This window comes from Grus americana, chromosome 3, assembly GCF_028858705.1.
Source record: "Grus americana isolate bGruAme1 chromosome 3, bGruAme1.mat, whole genome shotgun sequence".
In the NCBI taxonomy this organism is placed as follows: Eukaryota; Metazoa; Chordata; class Aves; order Gruiformes; family Gruidae; genus Grus; species Grus americana.
In genome coordinates this window covers 67288266-67305135 of record NC_072854.1, presented here as the reverse complement: position 1 = coordinate 67305135, position 16870 = coordinate 67288266, and the positions used below count along the sequence as shown (strand labels likewise).

Sequence of the window (16870 nt, the reverse complement as noted above, 5' to 3'; positions counted from 1 at the left end):
AGTTCAGCTGCTGCCTGTATTTTTCCTATGAAGGCTTTATGGCATTACTATCATCCTCCTATGTAAGCCTATATAGCCCTGGTAACACAGAACATATTCAGATCTTTGGCTGGCTTATTTAACTTATGTTGTGACAAACTGCAGTTAAGAATGATTAGATACCTGCTCATTGTGCTGAATCCACCACCATCCCTTCTCACGTACAAGAGGTAGCAAGCGCACCACACTGTCTTGGAGGTTGTTACTAATGCCAATACGTGTCATTGGTTAGAAAAAAGATTCTATTTAATTATTTCATACTATGCAAGTATTTCAGTTGTGAAGGATAAGGGATAATACTACAGCATTTTATTAGCTTTATATCAGGGACAGAGCAAATATTTCCCTACAGCTTGTACCCTGCTTTGTCACATTGCATTCCCATGTAAAGCAGGGTACTTGTGTTGCTAAGTTAGAAATTTTTAGTCTCTTAAATGTTGAAATTTAAACTTTGTTTACAGCAGACATTTATGTAAGTATTACTGGACATATTAAATGATTGTGAAAAATAAATAAAGGGTTATAAATAAAGTCTGAATTGGTCAGAAAATCCCTGACTGATTATGTAGCTAACAAAACCATAGATCTTGATTATTGGTACATGTGATGGAAACAAAGTTAATGAAAGGGAGAGGCTTCAATATTTTGGTCTGATGTGTTTTTTATTTAACTTTTAGATGATATATTTGTTATGATTATTTTTACTTGATAGAATATTTGATTCTTGGATAAATATGATAAAAAAATATCATCAAATGAAAGAGACCACCATTTAGTCTCAGTCTTTGTATGTGAATACATAATCACTTGCATACACAATTTCAGTGGCCTGCCCTAAGCGTGAATGGGGGTTTTGGTCTTTTTAATTTTTTTTTTTTTTTTTTTTTTTAACCTGGGTGATTAGGAAACTGAAACTGCAGCTGCAGCAGCTTCGGTGGAAGGGGGCAAGAAATGTAGGCCATGAATACCAGGAGAGATCTTGCGCTCGCTGTCAGAAATCACTTGGGTTATTGATGAACAGAGGTGCAGTATGCAATGGGTGCAGTCATCGAGTATGCTCTGAATGCCGTATCTGCCTGAATCCCTGTGTTTGGAAATGCACTGTTTGCTACGCTCATGGGTAAGAAATTTTACTGGTTTGGATAAGTGCTGCTTTAAGCTGGTTATCCAGTGGATGCACACTGGTTTTGTATGTGTCTGTTGCTTTAAACAATTAATGAAAAAAAAGAAAAGCCTTTGGTGGAATGAAAATGTTGGATGAAGTCCTGGTAGCAATGAAATTGATGGGAATTTTGTGTTATACTTCATGTGGTCAGGATTTCCATTCCTATATTGAGCAAAATGGATCCTCAGGGTAGGCCAGAAGTAGTGTGACAAAGATGATAATGGCAAAGGATAGGAACAGTTAGTTTCCGAACTGAAGATAGAACTCCTTCCCTGACTCAATTCTGAACCAGGGCATCATAACAAGTTGCTGAAGGTGCTGTGTTTTGGTGTAGTATAGCCAATTTCTTGACAATTTCCTAATAATTATTTTTTTGCCTCATACTACAGAAGTGAGGAACCTGGATTGATGAATAACTTAGTCATGTTTTCTATAAATTTAAAAAGCAAAAAGCATTAATAACATTATCAGGAATTGTTTAAATGTGGTCAGAAATCCAAATTTGTTTACTTTGAATTAGTTGTTTTTTCTTTTACTATGTCACCTTGGTTTTGTTTTCCAGGAAACAGGAAACAATCTTTCTTTTACTGTATTGGTATATTTTCTATATCAAAGTACTCCATCCTAGTCCATTCTACTAATCAGAATCTTTCTAAACCAAATGGTTTAGCTATATTTCCACCTTTGATGAAAAGTAATGTTAGGTAGGCAAAGAAAGATAGTTTTGGAAAGGAATCAACAGCTGTGTTTGGTAATATATATCCCTGCACAAAGGGTGAGGATTTGGATGAAATTTTACTTTATGCCAACACAAGATTAATGCACTACTTCATTCCCTCTTAAGATGCCAAAATGAGATTTAAATAATGCCTGGGAAATGTAAGGCAAGGTATTGGTCTTAAGCTAAATGAATTTCTACTAGTAGGTGGAAATAATTTTCTATAGTTTGGAAGAGACTATATCACTAAAAAAGATGTTCTCTGAATCCTTGGTTTATTTTGCAATTTATACATAAATTATGCAGATTAGCTCCATCTATATTTGATACAAAGCAGTTACTAGATTTTGGTGCATATATTTCTCTATCTGTTCTTCACGCTATATGCAGTAAAAGCAAAGGTTAAAAAGTTAACTTTCCATATCCTCCTCTAGATACGTCCCTCCACTTCCTCTTCTTTTAAATTGGTTTCCAGTTATGTGGTGGCCACAATGGAAATCCCTTATAGAGAGTAGCTAGTTGTTAAGCTACCTTGTATAGTGCTGTGCACCCTTAATTATTTCATAAGCTTGTCCAGATATTTAATGGTAAAACCAGGAAGGCACTATTTAAATGAATGAAAAGACATTTTTCTTTTCCTTGAGGAAATTACTTTTTTTGTCTTGCTAATATAGAGAAATTCTTCAGCTGTCATTGAAATTCTTTTTATAGCAAAGAGACGGCACATTTGATCTTGCTTAGTCACGATGCAAGGTCCATTAAAATCAATCAGACTTCTTCTGTTGCCTTCAGTGAGCTTTACATCAAGGCTGCACATCTCAAGAAGGGTAGAGAGTGCAGCAGTGTGGTAAATGCTACTCAGTGCCTTTTATTTACCTTGGTGATGTCACTTTTGGTCATAGCTTACCTTAATACACTCTTTAGGCTAAAAAAAAAAAAAAAAAAAAGGAGGTTATTTCCAGATCTGTTTTCATCCTGTGAGTGGTCTAGTTATCACATGAGCCTCTGCAGAACTGGAGATTAAACTCTGGGAAGATAACTGTGGGTAGTGGCAAGAACATAAAGGCAAGGCTGGAGATGAGACTCGAGGCACTACCAATGCAGAGCCTTGAAGATCTAGTGCAGCCAGAGATCTCAGACATTTATTAGTTAATAGATCTCCATCCAAAGTAAATAAGTATCCTGTCTGAAAGTTATTTTAACCTAATATTTGAACTCATTTGTGTTCAGTTATGCACAAGGATCTATGGTTAGGCGTGAAAATAAATAGTACAATCATAGAGTCATAGAATGGCTTGAGTTGGAAGGGACCTGAAAGATCATCTAGTTCCAACCTCCCTGCCATGGGCAGGGACACCCTCCACTAGATCAGGTTGCCCAAAGCCCCATCCAACCTGGCCTTGAACCCTTCCAGGGATGGGGCATCCACAACCTTTCTGGGCAACCTGTTCCAGCGCCTCACCACCCTCACAGTGAAGAATTTTTTCCTAATATCTAATCTAAATCTACTCTCTTTTACTTTAGACCCAGTACCCCTTGTCCTATCACTACATGCCCTTGTAAACAGTCCCTCTCAGCTTTCCTGTAGGCCCCCTTCAGGTACCAGAAGGCTGCTCTAAGGTCTCCCTGGAGCCTTCTCTTCTCCAGGCTGAACAAGCCCAACTCTCTCAGCCTCTCCTCAGAGGAGAGGTGCTCCAGCCCTCTGATCATCAAGATCAATCTACACAGGTAGTAATTTCTTGAATATTCTGCATTGCTACTTACAAAGTTATATTTCAAATGCCTAAAATCATAGAATCATAGAATGGTTTGGGTTGGAAGGGACCTTAAAGATCATCTAGTTCCAACCCCCCTGCTGCCATGGGCAGGGGCACCCTCTATTAGACCATGTTGCCCAAAGCCTCATCCAACCTGGTCTTAAACACTTCCAGGGACGGGGCATCCACAACCTCTTTGGGCAACCTGTTCCAGTGCCTCACCACTCTAACAGTAAAGAATTTCTTTCTAACATCTAATCTAAATCGACCCTCCTTCAGCTTAAACCCATTACCCCTTGTCCTGTCACTACACTCCTTGATAAACAGTCCCTCACCATCTTTCCTGTAGGCCCCCTTCAGATACTGGTAAGCCGCAAATGCCTTAAAAACAAGCCACAGAAAGAACAAACAGCATTCTATCTATAGTTCGTCTATTATAACATAGAGTAAGATGAGGTGTGAAATGGTAGGCCCAAGGATTTTGTTGCCTGGGCTTTGGTGGATATCACTAAAACTTTCGTGTTTAGAGATTTTTGCTTTCTTAAGGAGGCAAGCTCTATGTGAATTTACTATCCGTATATTGTTGCCAATTTCAAGCAATTTTGGCAGAGGGAGTGGTAGTAAGGGGATTAATTTCATAGAAGAAAAATGGACTACTGGGCAGAGAAGAAAGTTCAGTGGTGCCTGCACTGAGGACATTTTTGCAGTAGGACTTCATCCTATAATAAACATCAGAAAATCCACAAGGAACAGAGATAATGTATATGGCCTAAAAATTAGTAAGACATTTAGATGAGAATTGGGAACCTGGAAACTCCAGAGAATCCTCTCCTCAGTTACAAATCTTTTTGTCTCTGTAATAATGTGTGAGTTCAGATTGCAGACTTCATCTAAGTCAGTTGGAGACAACAAAAGGCCAGAGTCAAATCTGCATCCTTTGTTTGCAGGCCCACAGGAAAAATCAGTCAATGGAGTGAGCAATCATGAAATTCTAGTTTTATGGTAGGATTAAGAAGGATTGTTGGATTGTTAAATGGTTATCCAACATTTGAAGAAACACACTTTGGAAATTGTTTATTCAAATGTCTTTTGCTTGTTTTTCAGAGATGTGAAAGTAAAGGCTGGTGAATGGTTCTTTGAGGAACGAGCAAAGAAATATCCAGGTGAAGGTAATTACAGGATGGTTTATGGTCTGTTCCAGCAATGTGTAGTCCTCACCTAAGTGAAACACAGAATGTAGTCTGCCACTGCATTTAATGTTTCTTCAACTTGGTGAGAGATTTGTCAGAATTATCATGCAGTGCATCTGTTTATGCACTAAATAAAATATGAACACAAACTAGCAGAATGCATTTAAAATTATAATTTATTTTGTCTTGAGTAATAAGAATAGGGAAATTGCTGGACATATCAATTTGAATTAATGAGCGTGTAAGGCTTCTGAGAAATACAGTGACATGAAATAAATATAGAAATGTTAAAATATATGTGTAGGAAGGAAATGATCCTGCATCCATTGTTTGTCAAAGTTAAAACTTCAATTGTTTTCACTGAGAAAGTTCTAAAGATTAAAGAAATGACAGAATGGAATAAACCCCCCCATGTACAGCTATAAATCAACAGAGAGTTAAACACTTACTGTTTATTTACTTTCAGCCAGCTGTGCCATTGCCTTGTGTTCAGTCTTTTCAGTGCAATTAAAAATAGAAAGCCCTAAAAGAAATTACAGAGGATGTGGATGGATTGCCCTATGGGGAATGTGTTTCACCAACCAAGCGGCTGTTAGTCTCCATTTTCACCTACAATGACTAATGAGGTGGCAAGGATTTCCTTCCTCTTTCCCTTGAAGCGCCACTTCAGATAGGGAACTATTTTGCTTTGTGCCTGACTGTAGCTAAACGTTACAGTTTCATTTCCAGTATCTGCATTGTGTCTAGATTTAAGGATAGCTGGTAAAAAGGAAAGCACTGGACCTTAAATATCTCTTGGGAAACTTGAATAGAAAGAAATTTATATGGAAGAACGTAATCAGGCAAATTTTGGGTTGTAAGTAGTCAAGAAAGACAGGAGGTAGCATATTAAGAAACTGAGCTACAGTTCCTGCTGAAATAATTCATTTAGAATTTGAAAGATGTCACTGAATTCCATTCTAGCTAGCAGAACTTCTGATTTTAAAGTATTAGTTGACTGATCTTTTAAAGCACAGTTGTATTCCATAACCATTGTTAATAATTTTCCCTCATATTCTTTTCAGCGAGTGTAAAGCTGGTATTTTTAACAATCTCTCACAGTTATTGGAAAATGCTATGTTGTTCTCAGACACAGAATCTGGTATTGCAAGGTACTGACTGTCCCTCTTTCCAGTAAAAGAAATGAGTTCTCACCTTGCGTTATCAAAGCTTTGTGGGTGCTTGACGCATTTTGCTTAGTTAGTCTATTAGTAATACTGTTGAACACACAAAGGTCTAAGGATATTCAGAAGATAAGCTTGCAGGAAGAAATATGGTTTTTTTAGTTCCTTTTGATTAGACCAACTGATATAGTTGAAGGGGTTAAGCATAACTTGTAGTTATGTATTCTTCAAGCCTAGGGAGACAGTGCCCTCTTTTGGTTTGAAAATATAACACAAGTGAAGTATTCACTGTAAAATAAGTTTAACTGAAGAATTACATGTTACAGTGAAGTTTTCTCATGTTGCAGAGTAAAAAAAAAAAAGTTATATAAGTATGGTTTTTATGCATTTTGTGTAGCTTCTACCTAAAGAATAAAAATCGTATTTGCATAAAAATCGTATTTTCATAAAAGTGGTATATTGCCTTTACTGACTAATAAATATTAAAATTTAAGAAATCATTTAATGCTGCAATAAATTAAGATACCGGATATTGCTTATTAATAACAGAGCATTAAGTCTGGAGTTCTGACTGAAATTTGTAACATCAATAAGTTATTATTTCTACCACCACCAAGGTCTGCTACTTACATATAAGTAATACATTATAATTAATTTTCAGCAAAGCATAGATTACATGCTGCTTTCTGTATTAGGAATGATTAGTGATTAAAGGCACTGCAGATATTGTTAGTTGGGCATTTGTTACATGCATTTAGCCCTTCTTTCTGTTTGCGATTACTCAGGAACAAACTGCCTTTTTGTAAGTCTTCATTGTTTGTGCCTGATGGAGCGCTTGCTCCTTGGTGTTCTTTACATCATGTGGCTGCTCACCTGAGGAACGTGACATGGTTGCTATTTCCCCACAGGGATGGCCTTAGTGAAGGGGTCTGCTCATGTTTGTGAGCTAGTCATGTGTTTTCATGATTGTTCAGGTCTCTAGTAGGAAAATGGAAAAGAATTTTTCATAAGATGCAAGAGATGACCATGTGCTTACTCTTGTATGCGTTTTTCAAGCCTTCCGCAGTGTTTGAGTTTTATGGTTGAAGTGTGCTTTAGTGCGCTGGGCCCATGCACTAACTGCCTCCTGGACCTCAGGCAGCAAAGAGCATTTGGCAACCTGTAGGAATGGGCCTGTTCACATCCATACATGATTGTCCTTAGCATTTGTGAAGAGCTGGTCTGAATGTGTCACCTGTGAGAGGTGAAGGTGAAGTCATGATAGAGTTTGTGATACAAGAGAAACTTGCGTGTTGCTTGGCATGTATGCTGATATGTCAGGTGAGGGTTGATTTCACTCCTGACTTGCATGTGCAGGAGCTTCTGTAAATACAGGCCAGATCCTGAAAGGCACTGATTTTAAAAAGTATTATACAGGTGTTAGTAACTGCTGTTGTTACAAAATGACCTTTGGGTGTTTGTTTGGTTTTTGGTTTTTTTTTTTCTTCCTTCACAGGCAGACATGAAACAGTTGGTGCAAAGCTCTTGAAATCTTATCAGAAACTGAGGTAAGAGTCATAAAAGGAGAAATGGTCCTAGGGCACTGGGAATTTGTGTAGGGGATATATTGTATCTTATAAACCAGTCAGCAGTTTGTATTTTTTATTATTAAAACCAAATTTCAATATACTTTTGGAGTACAAATGAAAAAAGCATAGAAAAATTGCCACTTTTCTCTCTCGGCCATCAATAGAAAGGGTCTCAAGTACAAAAGAGAGTACTATGTTTAGAGTAATAGTTTCTTATTTACTTGAAATGAAGGGATGTGCGTTATTTTTGTTATATCTGCTCATATTTCTTGCATAGGTTTTTACACCATTATCTTTCAAAGTTACACACTGCTTTTAAATAATGAGAGATGAAAATTATTTTCTAGGTATAACAGCAATAGCATCATTATTTGCTCAATGGGAGATATTGCTGATGTGATAGCTTTAGAATAAATAGTAGACAAGAAGCTCCGCATTCAGTAAGATGCATCCACTTACCAAACTTAAGTAAAAAATCCAGCTGGATTTATTCAGTGAATAAATACTTTGACTTGAGGCCTAAGTATGACCATACTTAAGTTATTACCAGTGATATATAATGAAATAACAGTCTACTTAAACTATATTGTATAAAAGAAACCCTCTTCCTTAAAAAAAAAAAAAAAAAGGTAAAATAAGATACAAAGAGCTGGCCTCAATTTTATGATCATTATCTGGCTAGGCATAGATGCATAAGACAGAAACTTAGAGTTAGCTAGATATGATTCTAACCAGGGCTGCATAAGGACTTGCTTTTACTTAAATGTGGTAAAAGAGAGTCAAAAGGAAGTTCACCAGCTGCCTTTAGGGTCTGTGATTGTGCCATGTTAAGAGTCAGTCAGATAACAGATTTTTTTTCACAGACCGGGCTATTTACAACAGATGAAATGGCCGGAGTGCTCTAGAGGGGCTCTGACTGCTCTGGGCCCAGGCAAGGAAGGATCCTTTTAGTATTGTAAATAAAGATGACTGTTTTCTGAAAACATCTCTGAAACAGAGATGGGGTGTGTTACACAGGAATTGTGTTTTAACACTTGGGACACAGATTGTAACGCTGCCAACCATATAGAAGTCTAGGAAGCGTATCCTAAATTAGATCTTCCTGATTGGTTTAAATTAATAATTCTGCCTAGAGCAGCCCAAGATTGAGAAGGTAGGATGGTAGTCCTAATTCTTATAAAGAGGCAGTAAACCTGCGCTGCAACTCTTAAAGACACATGATCTCAACCCAGATCTTTAGATTGCAGGAAAGACAGATAATAAAGATACATGCATGAATGTTATTTATTTATCCATTAATTGTTGCACTGTTTATTGTCTCTTAAATTTCTAGTAAAATTTCTGTTGTACCTCCAACTCCACCTCCTTTCACAGAATCCACAGCAGGAAGCAACGTGACGGTAAATGTACGTCTCTGCAAAATATACGTATACGTGTACATGTACCTCTTAGGATGTCATTCATATGCAAAGGCCAGCCACAGAAACGCAGTAAACAGCAACTGTTCTCACATCATACTGCAATATAAATGCTGCCTTGTGTTCCTTTGTAATTTTTTATGCTGCATTAGTAGCAGGAGAGAAAGGTCAGAGGCTATCATGAGGGACGTTTTCAATTAGTTTTCAGGTTTTGATGGACGTGATTAACCACTCTACTTGGTAGTACAATACTGCACCTGGTTTTTGGTGCCTCACTACAGGAAGGCTGGACTGAGATCTCCTGAGCTACCCTCCAGCCTGAAGGATCCCATGATCCTATGATAGTAGTCATTTATAAAGTGATCATTCCATGTGTTCCTTTCATTACTGAGTGAAAAACAGTGAATTTGATGTTTGCCTTTGCATGACAGTTTCTAGTGGACAGAATAGTAGGACATAGTTCAGAACTCATTGAAATCACACTAAATTACTATTCAGTTCATTTTGGACTGGGTCCTCAGGCCCTGGTTTTGAAGCCCATTGTAATTCTCTAAACATTCTAACACATGCTTGCCTGGAGTTTGATGAAAACTCTTTGATTTGGAGGCATAGGAGCATCTGTAATAGATGGGACTTTCCTATTTGAAGTATGAAAGACATTACAGCAAATCGATGATGTAATTAGTTGTATTTATGAAACTGCTGTGTGATCTTCCTACGAGGAGTTCCACTTACATATCAAAGACTGTGGAACTGAAAAGATTATTTACCATCTTCATACGTTAGTGTGACAGTTTTCAGCCATGTCAACATGTGTCTTCAGATGTATTTGTCTGCAGAAGTAAGCAAAGGGCTGCAGCCTTACCATCTGATTGTTATGTGGTCTGTAGATATCTAAGCACGGAAACTTTAAAACAGCGAATATCTTGTGTTTTCTTACTCTTGGCATCTCCCATTTGCAGGAACTCAGTCAATCTAAAAGTTTTAATAAATCTGTGGAAAACTTGTTTTTGTCTCTCACAACACATATAAAAAGTAAGTAGCTTTCACTGCTTTGTCATTCTAGAGTAACATACTCAAATGTTTCAATTTTTTGGCCAAATCGTTGGCTAAAAAATAGTTATTAAAAAAAAAGGTTATGGAGTAATGGCTGAAATGACTAATGCCAAGACTGAGCCAACCTGAAAAATAATACAGTAAGTCTAATTCTCCTTCAGTATTCTGCTAGTTGTTTAACAAGCTGATGATACCAACCCAGAATGCATTTCTTGTAAAACTGTGAAAAGACTGTATAAATGTTATTTTTAAGTTTACTGGGTGTTCAGTATATTTAACTCATGTTAGCACAGAGGAATAACCACTATCTACTGTAGTGATCTTCATGTTACCTATCTGACTGAACCCCAGCTGACCCTGTCAAAGAATCTATCACATAATGGCAGTAGAGTTTAATATTTTAATTCACTGGCAGTTTTCAAGAGGACTTCCTTCCTCTTTCTCAGTCTGTCTGGTTGTGTGGGTTTTTTTCAGCGCATACTTGTAAGAGCCAGACAGCCCTAACAATTCTTCTTTCATTCTGATACTTTTGGTTCCTTCCATTCACTTATGTTGCCTGCTGTTCGTTAGGGTGCAGACTGTGTATGCACCTCTAAGGCTAACTACATGGGGGACAGCCAGCCTTTGTGAAGAACAAATTAAAGGCATCAGTGACCAGAAGAAAACAACTTCTGAACCTGTATGAAGATTACAGAGGCTTGCAGATTTGCATGTATTTGAATGAACCTTAGTGTTTTCTTACTAGCTTCGTCTTGGACAACCGTAAATGTGAGATGAGACCTGGATAAATTTGGCTTTAATGTCTTTCTGCCTTTCTCCCTAACTCTTGTCTTAGCTCTCATTTGGTCTTTCCTCTAACTTCTTCCACCCATCCTAAAGGTCTGCTGTCCTTTAACTACACAAATTTAATGTTGTGTCTGTGTGAACACATATTAAAGATATGCAGAGACACAATGGCTGTCCCTCCTGAACAGAAGTGTAGCGTAGGGTGGTGTAGGATACTTTGTTACCGGAAGAAGATAGCCGAGGCAGCACAGAATTGGATGTAAAGTAGTTTATTCTGCTTTCTGTTAGTTTGAAGCCTGATTGTATCTCACATTTACTGGTAAAGACTGTCGAGACTGCAGCAAGCAGGAAGGCCCTACTGCCCCCCCCATCTTTTCTCTCTCTGTTTCTGTCCTTATGCTGCCATTGCTTAACTTGAAATAGCACCAGTGTTTCTGGACCCCTGTGGAGATTGATTTAGCTAAATAAAAGGGCAGAACATTAACCCGGACAAACCACATAGGTACTTTTCTGCTGGTTTAGTGAGTTAAATAGGCTCAAGGTAGGGTATATATGTTGGAGCCTGCACAACAGAGGGTACTGGCCCACATGGAGCCAGGGATTGTGGAGGGAAAACCACTGCTTACAGAGGGGGGTGGCAGCAAGTTGTTAGCTCAGTTCAGCTGTATGTGAAACCCCACTCAGGTGCTATCATCCTCAGTTAAGGTAGAACCTTTTAATTTATAAGAAAATAACAGTGTGTTGCAATCACTGAAGTCAATAATTAAAAAGTATAGGAAGTCTTATAGAGAGAAAGACTTGGGCTTCTTGACTTAAGAAAACAGATCTTTCAGACAATATGGTCTCTTAATGAAACCTGGTACTGTGGTGATAAATGCTTTCGGTCACGAGTGTCTAAAGTTAGTACATATCTTATCTAGACAAAAATGTCCTGGTTTGCGGAGGTATTTAATACACCCAGCTCTTGTGTATTGCAGTAAATAAACCTGGAGAACGTCGTTATACCTCTGATTGTATCACTGGAGCCAGCGTGCGTGCATGTCTGAGAGCAGCGGGAACAAAGGATTAGTGCATGCAGCACAGTGCCACTGTTGTACAGTCTGCTCTTTATGCTGTTACCTCCTGTTTCAGAGTGGTTTGGCAACAACAGGAGGTTATAGTCCAGTGGTTGCCATTTGGTGAATGTAAAATGAGTTGCTGGTTGTAGTTTTATTTGCAGTGCAAAATGTAAAATAAAATGTAGCTTTATTTGCAGTGCCCTTGGCACTGGAGATACTGTCTGTCTTACTGACCGTTTGGGTAGAGAAGCCAAAGGAGGAATAGATATGAAAAATGAACAATCATTTTTTTTTTTTCTCACAGTAACCTGTTCTGTAACCTGTTCATTTTGGAAGAGTGTGAGGCAAGGTTGTGTTTCTGCTTCTGCTGCTGGTCAAGCTACTCAGATTGTATCTACTCCATTAGATCTCTCACTCCAGTCTCTTTTATGATCTCTGATTTCACCATGTATTTTAAAAACCTGTCTTCATTTACAATCAGAGATGACTTAATTGAGCCTGCCTGTGACTATGTCATATGATGCCTTAATGGTGTACACAGAGTACAGTAAACATCTGAGGACTAATTGCTGCTAAGAACAAAACTAACCCAAAGTGGCTTTAAAAATCACACTTAAGAGTGCTGTTGGTTTTGAATAGCATCATGACATATTGTCTGCTGTCTGAGGTTCCTCTACAGAGGCTTATGTTGTGAGAGAAATATTTATTTCTTCTATATGAATTAAACATATGATAGCTATTTTGTGTGCCACTTAAGTTATTAATTCTTCATGAGAGATTATCTGGGTTTTACAACAAAGTGTCTGCTGCTAAGCCTGCTAGTTTTCAACTTCAGAAATCATGGATGAGCGCTGCCCTTCCCTTTAAGTGAAGTACTGACTGTACCCTGAGGAATAAGAAGCAAAAAGTGGTGCACTAAATGTCCAATTGTCATATAGATTTATTTGACAATTAACTAGATGTTATTGAAGTGCTAATTCAATAAGGTACTTAAGTATGGACATAAGCTTATCCATATGAGTAACATTACTGGAGTCAATGCGGGCTACTCAGGTTCTTAAAATTATATGTGGTTTGGGACCAGAGTATGTAATATCTTTCCTTTCATCCATATCTTGGATAAATTTCTAAATATTTTCCAATATGCTCTGCTTTCTAATTTCCATTGTCATGTCGCTTTATGTTGTTATAATGATCTTGCTTTTATCCTGAACCAAACGAAGCTGCTTTACAAATCAAACTATATATAGGGAACGTACTACTTCTGCAAAGAAACTGTATTTGACAGCATACAACAATTCCTTGCAGCAGCTATAATGATAGGAAGCCAGGAGTATAATTTCCAGTTGAAACAGCAGGAAAGATTTAGGTAGGCAAAATATAATTATACAAAATGGGACGAGCACTTACCTTCCCATCTGTTTCTTACTCTTAGGAGATCAATACTAAAATTGCAGGGTGAAAGTCTGAATGCTACAGAATTAGCTTATAAATCTACAGGATTGCTTGCAATGTTTGTTATAGTGACTTCTCTCTTTATTTTCACTTCAGAAATCTCTAAGTCCCAGAATGATATGGCTGATGGACGTCTCCTAACCACAGATTATGGGCAGAATGTGGAAAGAAGGAAGCAAAGAAGGAGCCAGTCTGACACTGCCATCAACATTACAAGCAGGGTATCCATATTATTATACACAGTCTCTAACTGTGAGGGCTTTTTCAGGAATGGAATATATTTGTAAGAGTAATGACTTACACAGTGGAATTTTACTTTTATTATACAAGCAGGGCTTAGCTGATCACTGACCGTGACCAGAACTCTGATTCTTCACAAGGTTTTTGACTGAGTCTGCACACTTGATCTCAGCCCAGAGCTGAAATGTTTGACTGAGAATTTACAAAGACCCTCACATAGGGAGGGAGAGGATGGGTCGTGTTGCTCTCAGGTGCTCACAGACTCTCTTGAGGCTGATTGATGTCTGCTCTGTGTGATTGTTGGGCTGCAGGGAGGTGCTCTGTCTCTTGTCCTAGTGCCCCTCTTGCTGCTGAACAGGGCCAAGCTATGATCATCCAAACCCCATCCTGACACTTCCTGAGCACTTTTTAATTTGGCAAGGAGAAAACATTGACTGCTTTTAGTTGTTGGGCAACTTCCCTTTTTCTTTTGCTTTGGTTACAGTCTGTAGCTTTCAGTGGTTTTTTGAGAAGTTTGAGAAAAATCCAGTCATCTGTTTTTCCACAAATTGTGCAGGGCTGAAGATGATGTCACATAGCTGCTTTAAAGTTACACTGAAGACTTTTTGTATGCTTTCAAGTGACTGAACTTTGTCCATACTCAGTTTTCCACATACTGGGTACTTACTGAATTGCCTTGTTCATCTGAATGAGGCAAATGTGGTCTGCTAAGTGCCTGAATTAGATGCTGAGAAAAACTTTTGCTTTGGGCCAGACCTCATGGCAAATATTACTCATGGCTCCCTTGGTGCACACTTTTCACTTTCCTCTGAAGTGTTAGGTGTTCATAAATGGAAGAGACAGGATGTCAAACCGCATGGACTAGTGGTTTGAATTGGCCCAGTAAGGTTTGTGAACTCTGTGAAATTAGTTCTGGTATTTTTGTATGTGATTATATTATAAACAAAATTGGCAACAATTATTAACTACCCGAGTGCTGCTTTCATTATGGCAAACCGCACTTCAGTGTTACTTTATTCCACTGGCGGAGCACTGGTCTTTTAAGGCATTGAAAAACATCGGAGTTGGAGATAATATTAACTTAAACTAGAAGTTAATTTATGTCCAACCTTTGCATTACAGATTTTGAAAGATGGATTTCAATGTTGTTTGTGTGTCAGAGCACTGTTTCTCTGAGTCAGGCAGCTTTTGTTTCACTCAAACCAGTTAGACTATATTTAAGCTAGAATTTCAGTTTTTCTAGAATTACTGTTGATCTTTTTGTTTCTTGTGAATGTTGTCTTTGCCACTTAGGTTTTTTTTAATATTGAAGGAAATTTTACTTGTCTGTCCCTGCACTTATATGATGGCTTTTTGTAGCTTTACTGTGATTTTAAAATTTATTTTTAATCTCTGTCAATGGCACTATTGCATTATTCTTCAATGTATTTTTTTCTTTTCCATCTTTGTTTTCCTTTAATAAGGGTAGCTGTTTACATCCTTACTAGAACTATGACGTAAGTTTAAGGACAGAACCTGTTTTAAATTACACTTGCAAAACAACTAATTACTCAAATTTGTAACAAAATACAATGTAGAAATTCTTACTTGTTGTGACTTCCACCCCAGAATGAACTTTCATTTTCGGAGAATGAATCGAAACAGTATTTTTTTCCCCTAGAAAGTGTGCATTTTTCTCCTAGGAATGACTGGGAAATAATAGCTGTAACTCTGCCATTTTGAATGTGCAGGGTATAAGACTGGGGCACCACTTCAGTCTCAAGAGCACTATCTGTTTCTTACCTAAGTTTTGCAAATTTGTGATATGTTCGGAGCTTGATTCCTTCAGATTAAAGTTGAAAGAGATTATATTTAACTTAAGTAATAGTGAAAAATAATCCAATGGCAAGAATTACCAGCCAATGTAAAATCTGGATTTAGGAAGTTAATTGAATAGTGTTTTCTGGGGCCTCTCACTATCAGAATCTCTAAGTTCATGAAAGGAACTGCAATTATACCTGCTTCATTGGGGGAACAAGCAGACATGCACAAGCTTTGGAAGCTGTTTGTGGTGCGTCAGTAGCTGTGGGTTACCCCTCCTGTGACAGCGGATGCATGCTGCTGCAGGCATTAGAGCTGGGCTAGGTGGGAATCTTGCTTATGTGACCTGATGCTAAGTTTAGCACTGGTAGCACAAGTTTTACCTTGTCAATCACTTATGTTCTGTTTAACACAACAGAGAATTCTTTCTGATCCAAGTAGAAGCTAAAATTCAGTGTGTAGTAAGTTGTTTTGGTTAGTAAGTGAAATTGGTGATGTTTCAGGTTTCTATAAAGCAGAAGACAATTTCTCTGCTGAGAAATATGATGCTTTGGGTTTGTTTGGGGTTTTTTTGAGACTATATTCTGAATGGATTTCTGTCTGTGTCCTTCTCACAAGAGAACTTAATGAATTCTTACATCTATTCTTAAGGTAGGGCAGTTATTACATATAACAATTTCTGTGTGTTATAACTACAGCATACTGGTTTGGATTTTGCACATCCTGTTTTCTAAGAGGTAATCTCAATATATTATCTCTTCTGTTGTCCTCATTCTTTAGGGGTTTCTGCTGATTGTGCAGGAGGGGTTTCCAGGTTTGTTAAATATGTATTACTGGTTTCTTTTATGCAAATAAGTCCCAATCCTTTTTGTTGATTCAGTCACACTATAGTCTTTCTAGTTTTTCAGGTAATCCCCGTTATACAATTTTTTTTAAGAAATTATTTTCTTAGATCCTAACCATGTAAAATTTCTTACCTCACTCTTTTCCTACCCGTTGAACTGTGAACATACTTTCAATAGATTGTATTATCCAGGGCCAGTGGTATGCCAGAATGAGCTAAAATCTATTTTCAGCATATTTCTAGCCATATGTATTAGTCTTTTGGTACTTCATTCTATTAACTGTTGTTCCTGGTAACAGAGATTGTTGAAGGTAAGTCTCAAGGAGTTTTGCTACTGTATATCTTAATTTTTCCAAAAATTGTCAGGATTTTAAGGGGAAGATTGGAAAGGTGAATGGACTTAGTCAAAGCGAAGTCAAGAACACCTCAGAAAGAAATTTAAACTTTTTCTATAATCAAAGCTAAATAAGAACTTTTGAGTCTGTTTCTATTTTCAAGTCTCTTTCAGCTTACATTCATTCTTGCATAGGTAGACATAGGCATGTGTCATGCATATTACAAAATACTGTTTTTAATTTCCTGCAGGCAAGATAATTTTTTTCCTCCAAAATTA

The 16870-nt window shown here is 37.6% G+C and overlaps 1 protein-coding gene across 5 annotated transcripts in view; it reads left to right on the top strand.

The window, feature by feature from the left end:
* The window catches only part of SYTL3 (synaptotagmin like 3), a 34303-nt gene that overhangs the window by 5196 nt on the left and 12237 nt on the right, over positions 1–16870 (top strand). For 2 of the 5 annotated variants that reach the window (XM_054821461.1, XM_054821465.1), the window contains exons 3-8: positions 944–1159; positions 4784–4848; positions 7528–7579; positions 8934–9000; positions 9981–10053; positions 13470–13594. In XM_054821461.1, the coding sequence (XP_054677436.1) occupies positions 944–1159; positions 4784–4848; positions 7528–7579; positions 8934–9000; positions 9981–10053; positions 13470–13594 (598 nt within the window). Of the gene's footprint in view, positions 1–943; positions 1160–4783; positions 4849–7527; positions 7580–8933; positions 9007–9980; positions 10054–13469; positions 13595–16870 lie in introns of all 5 variants that reach the window. The other 3 variants (XM_054821460.1, XM_054821464.1, XM_054821462.1) reach the window with 2 other exon arrangements.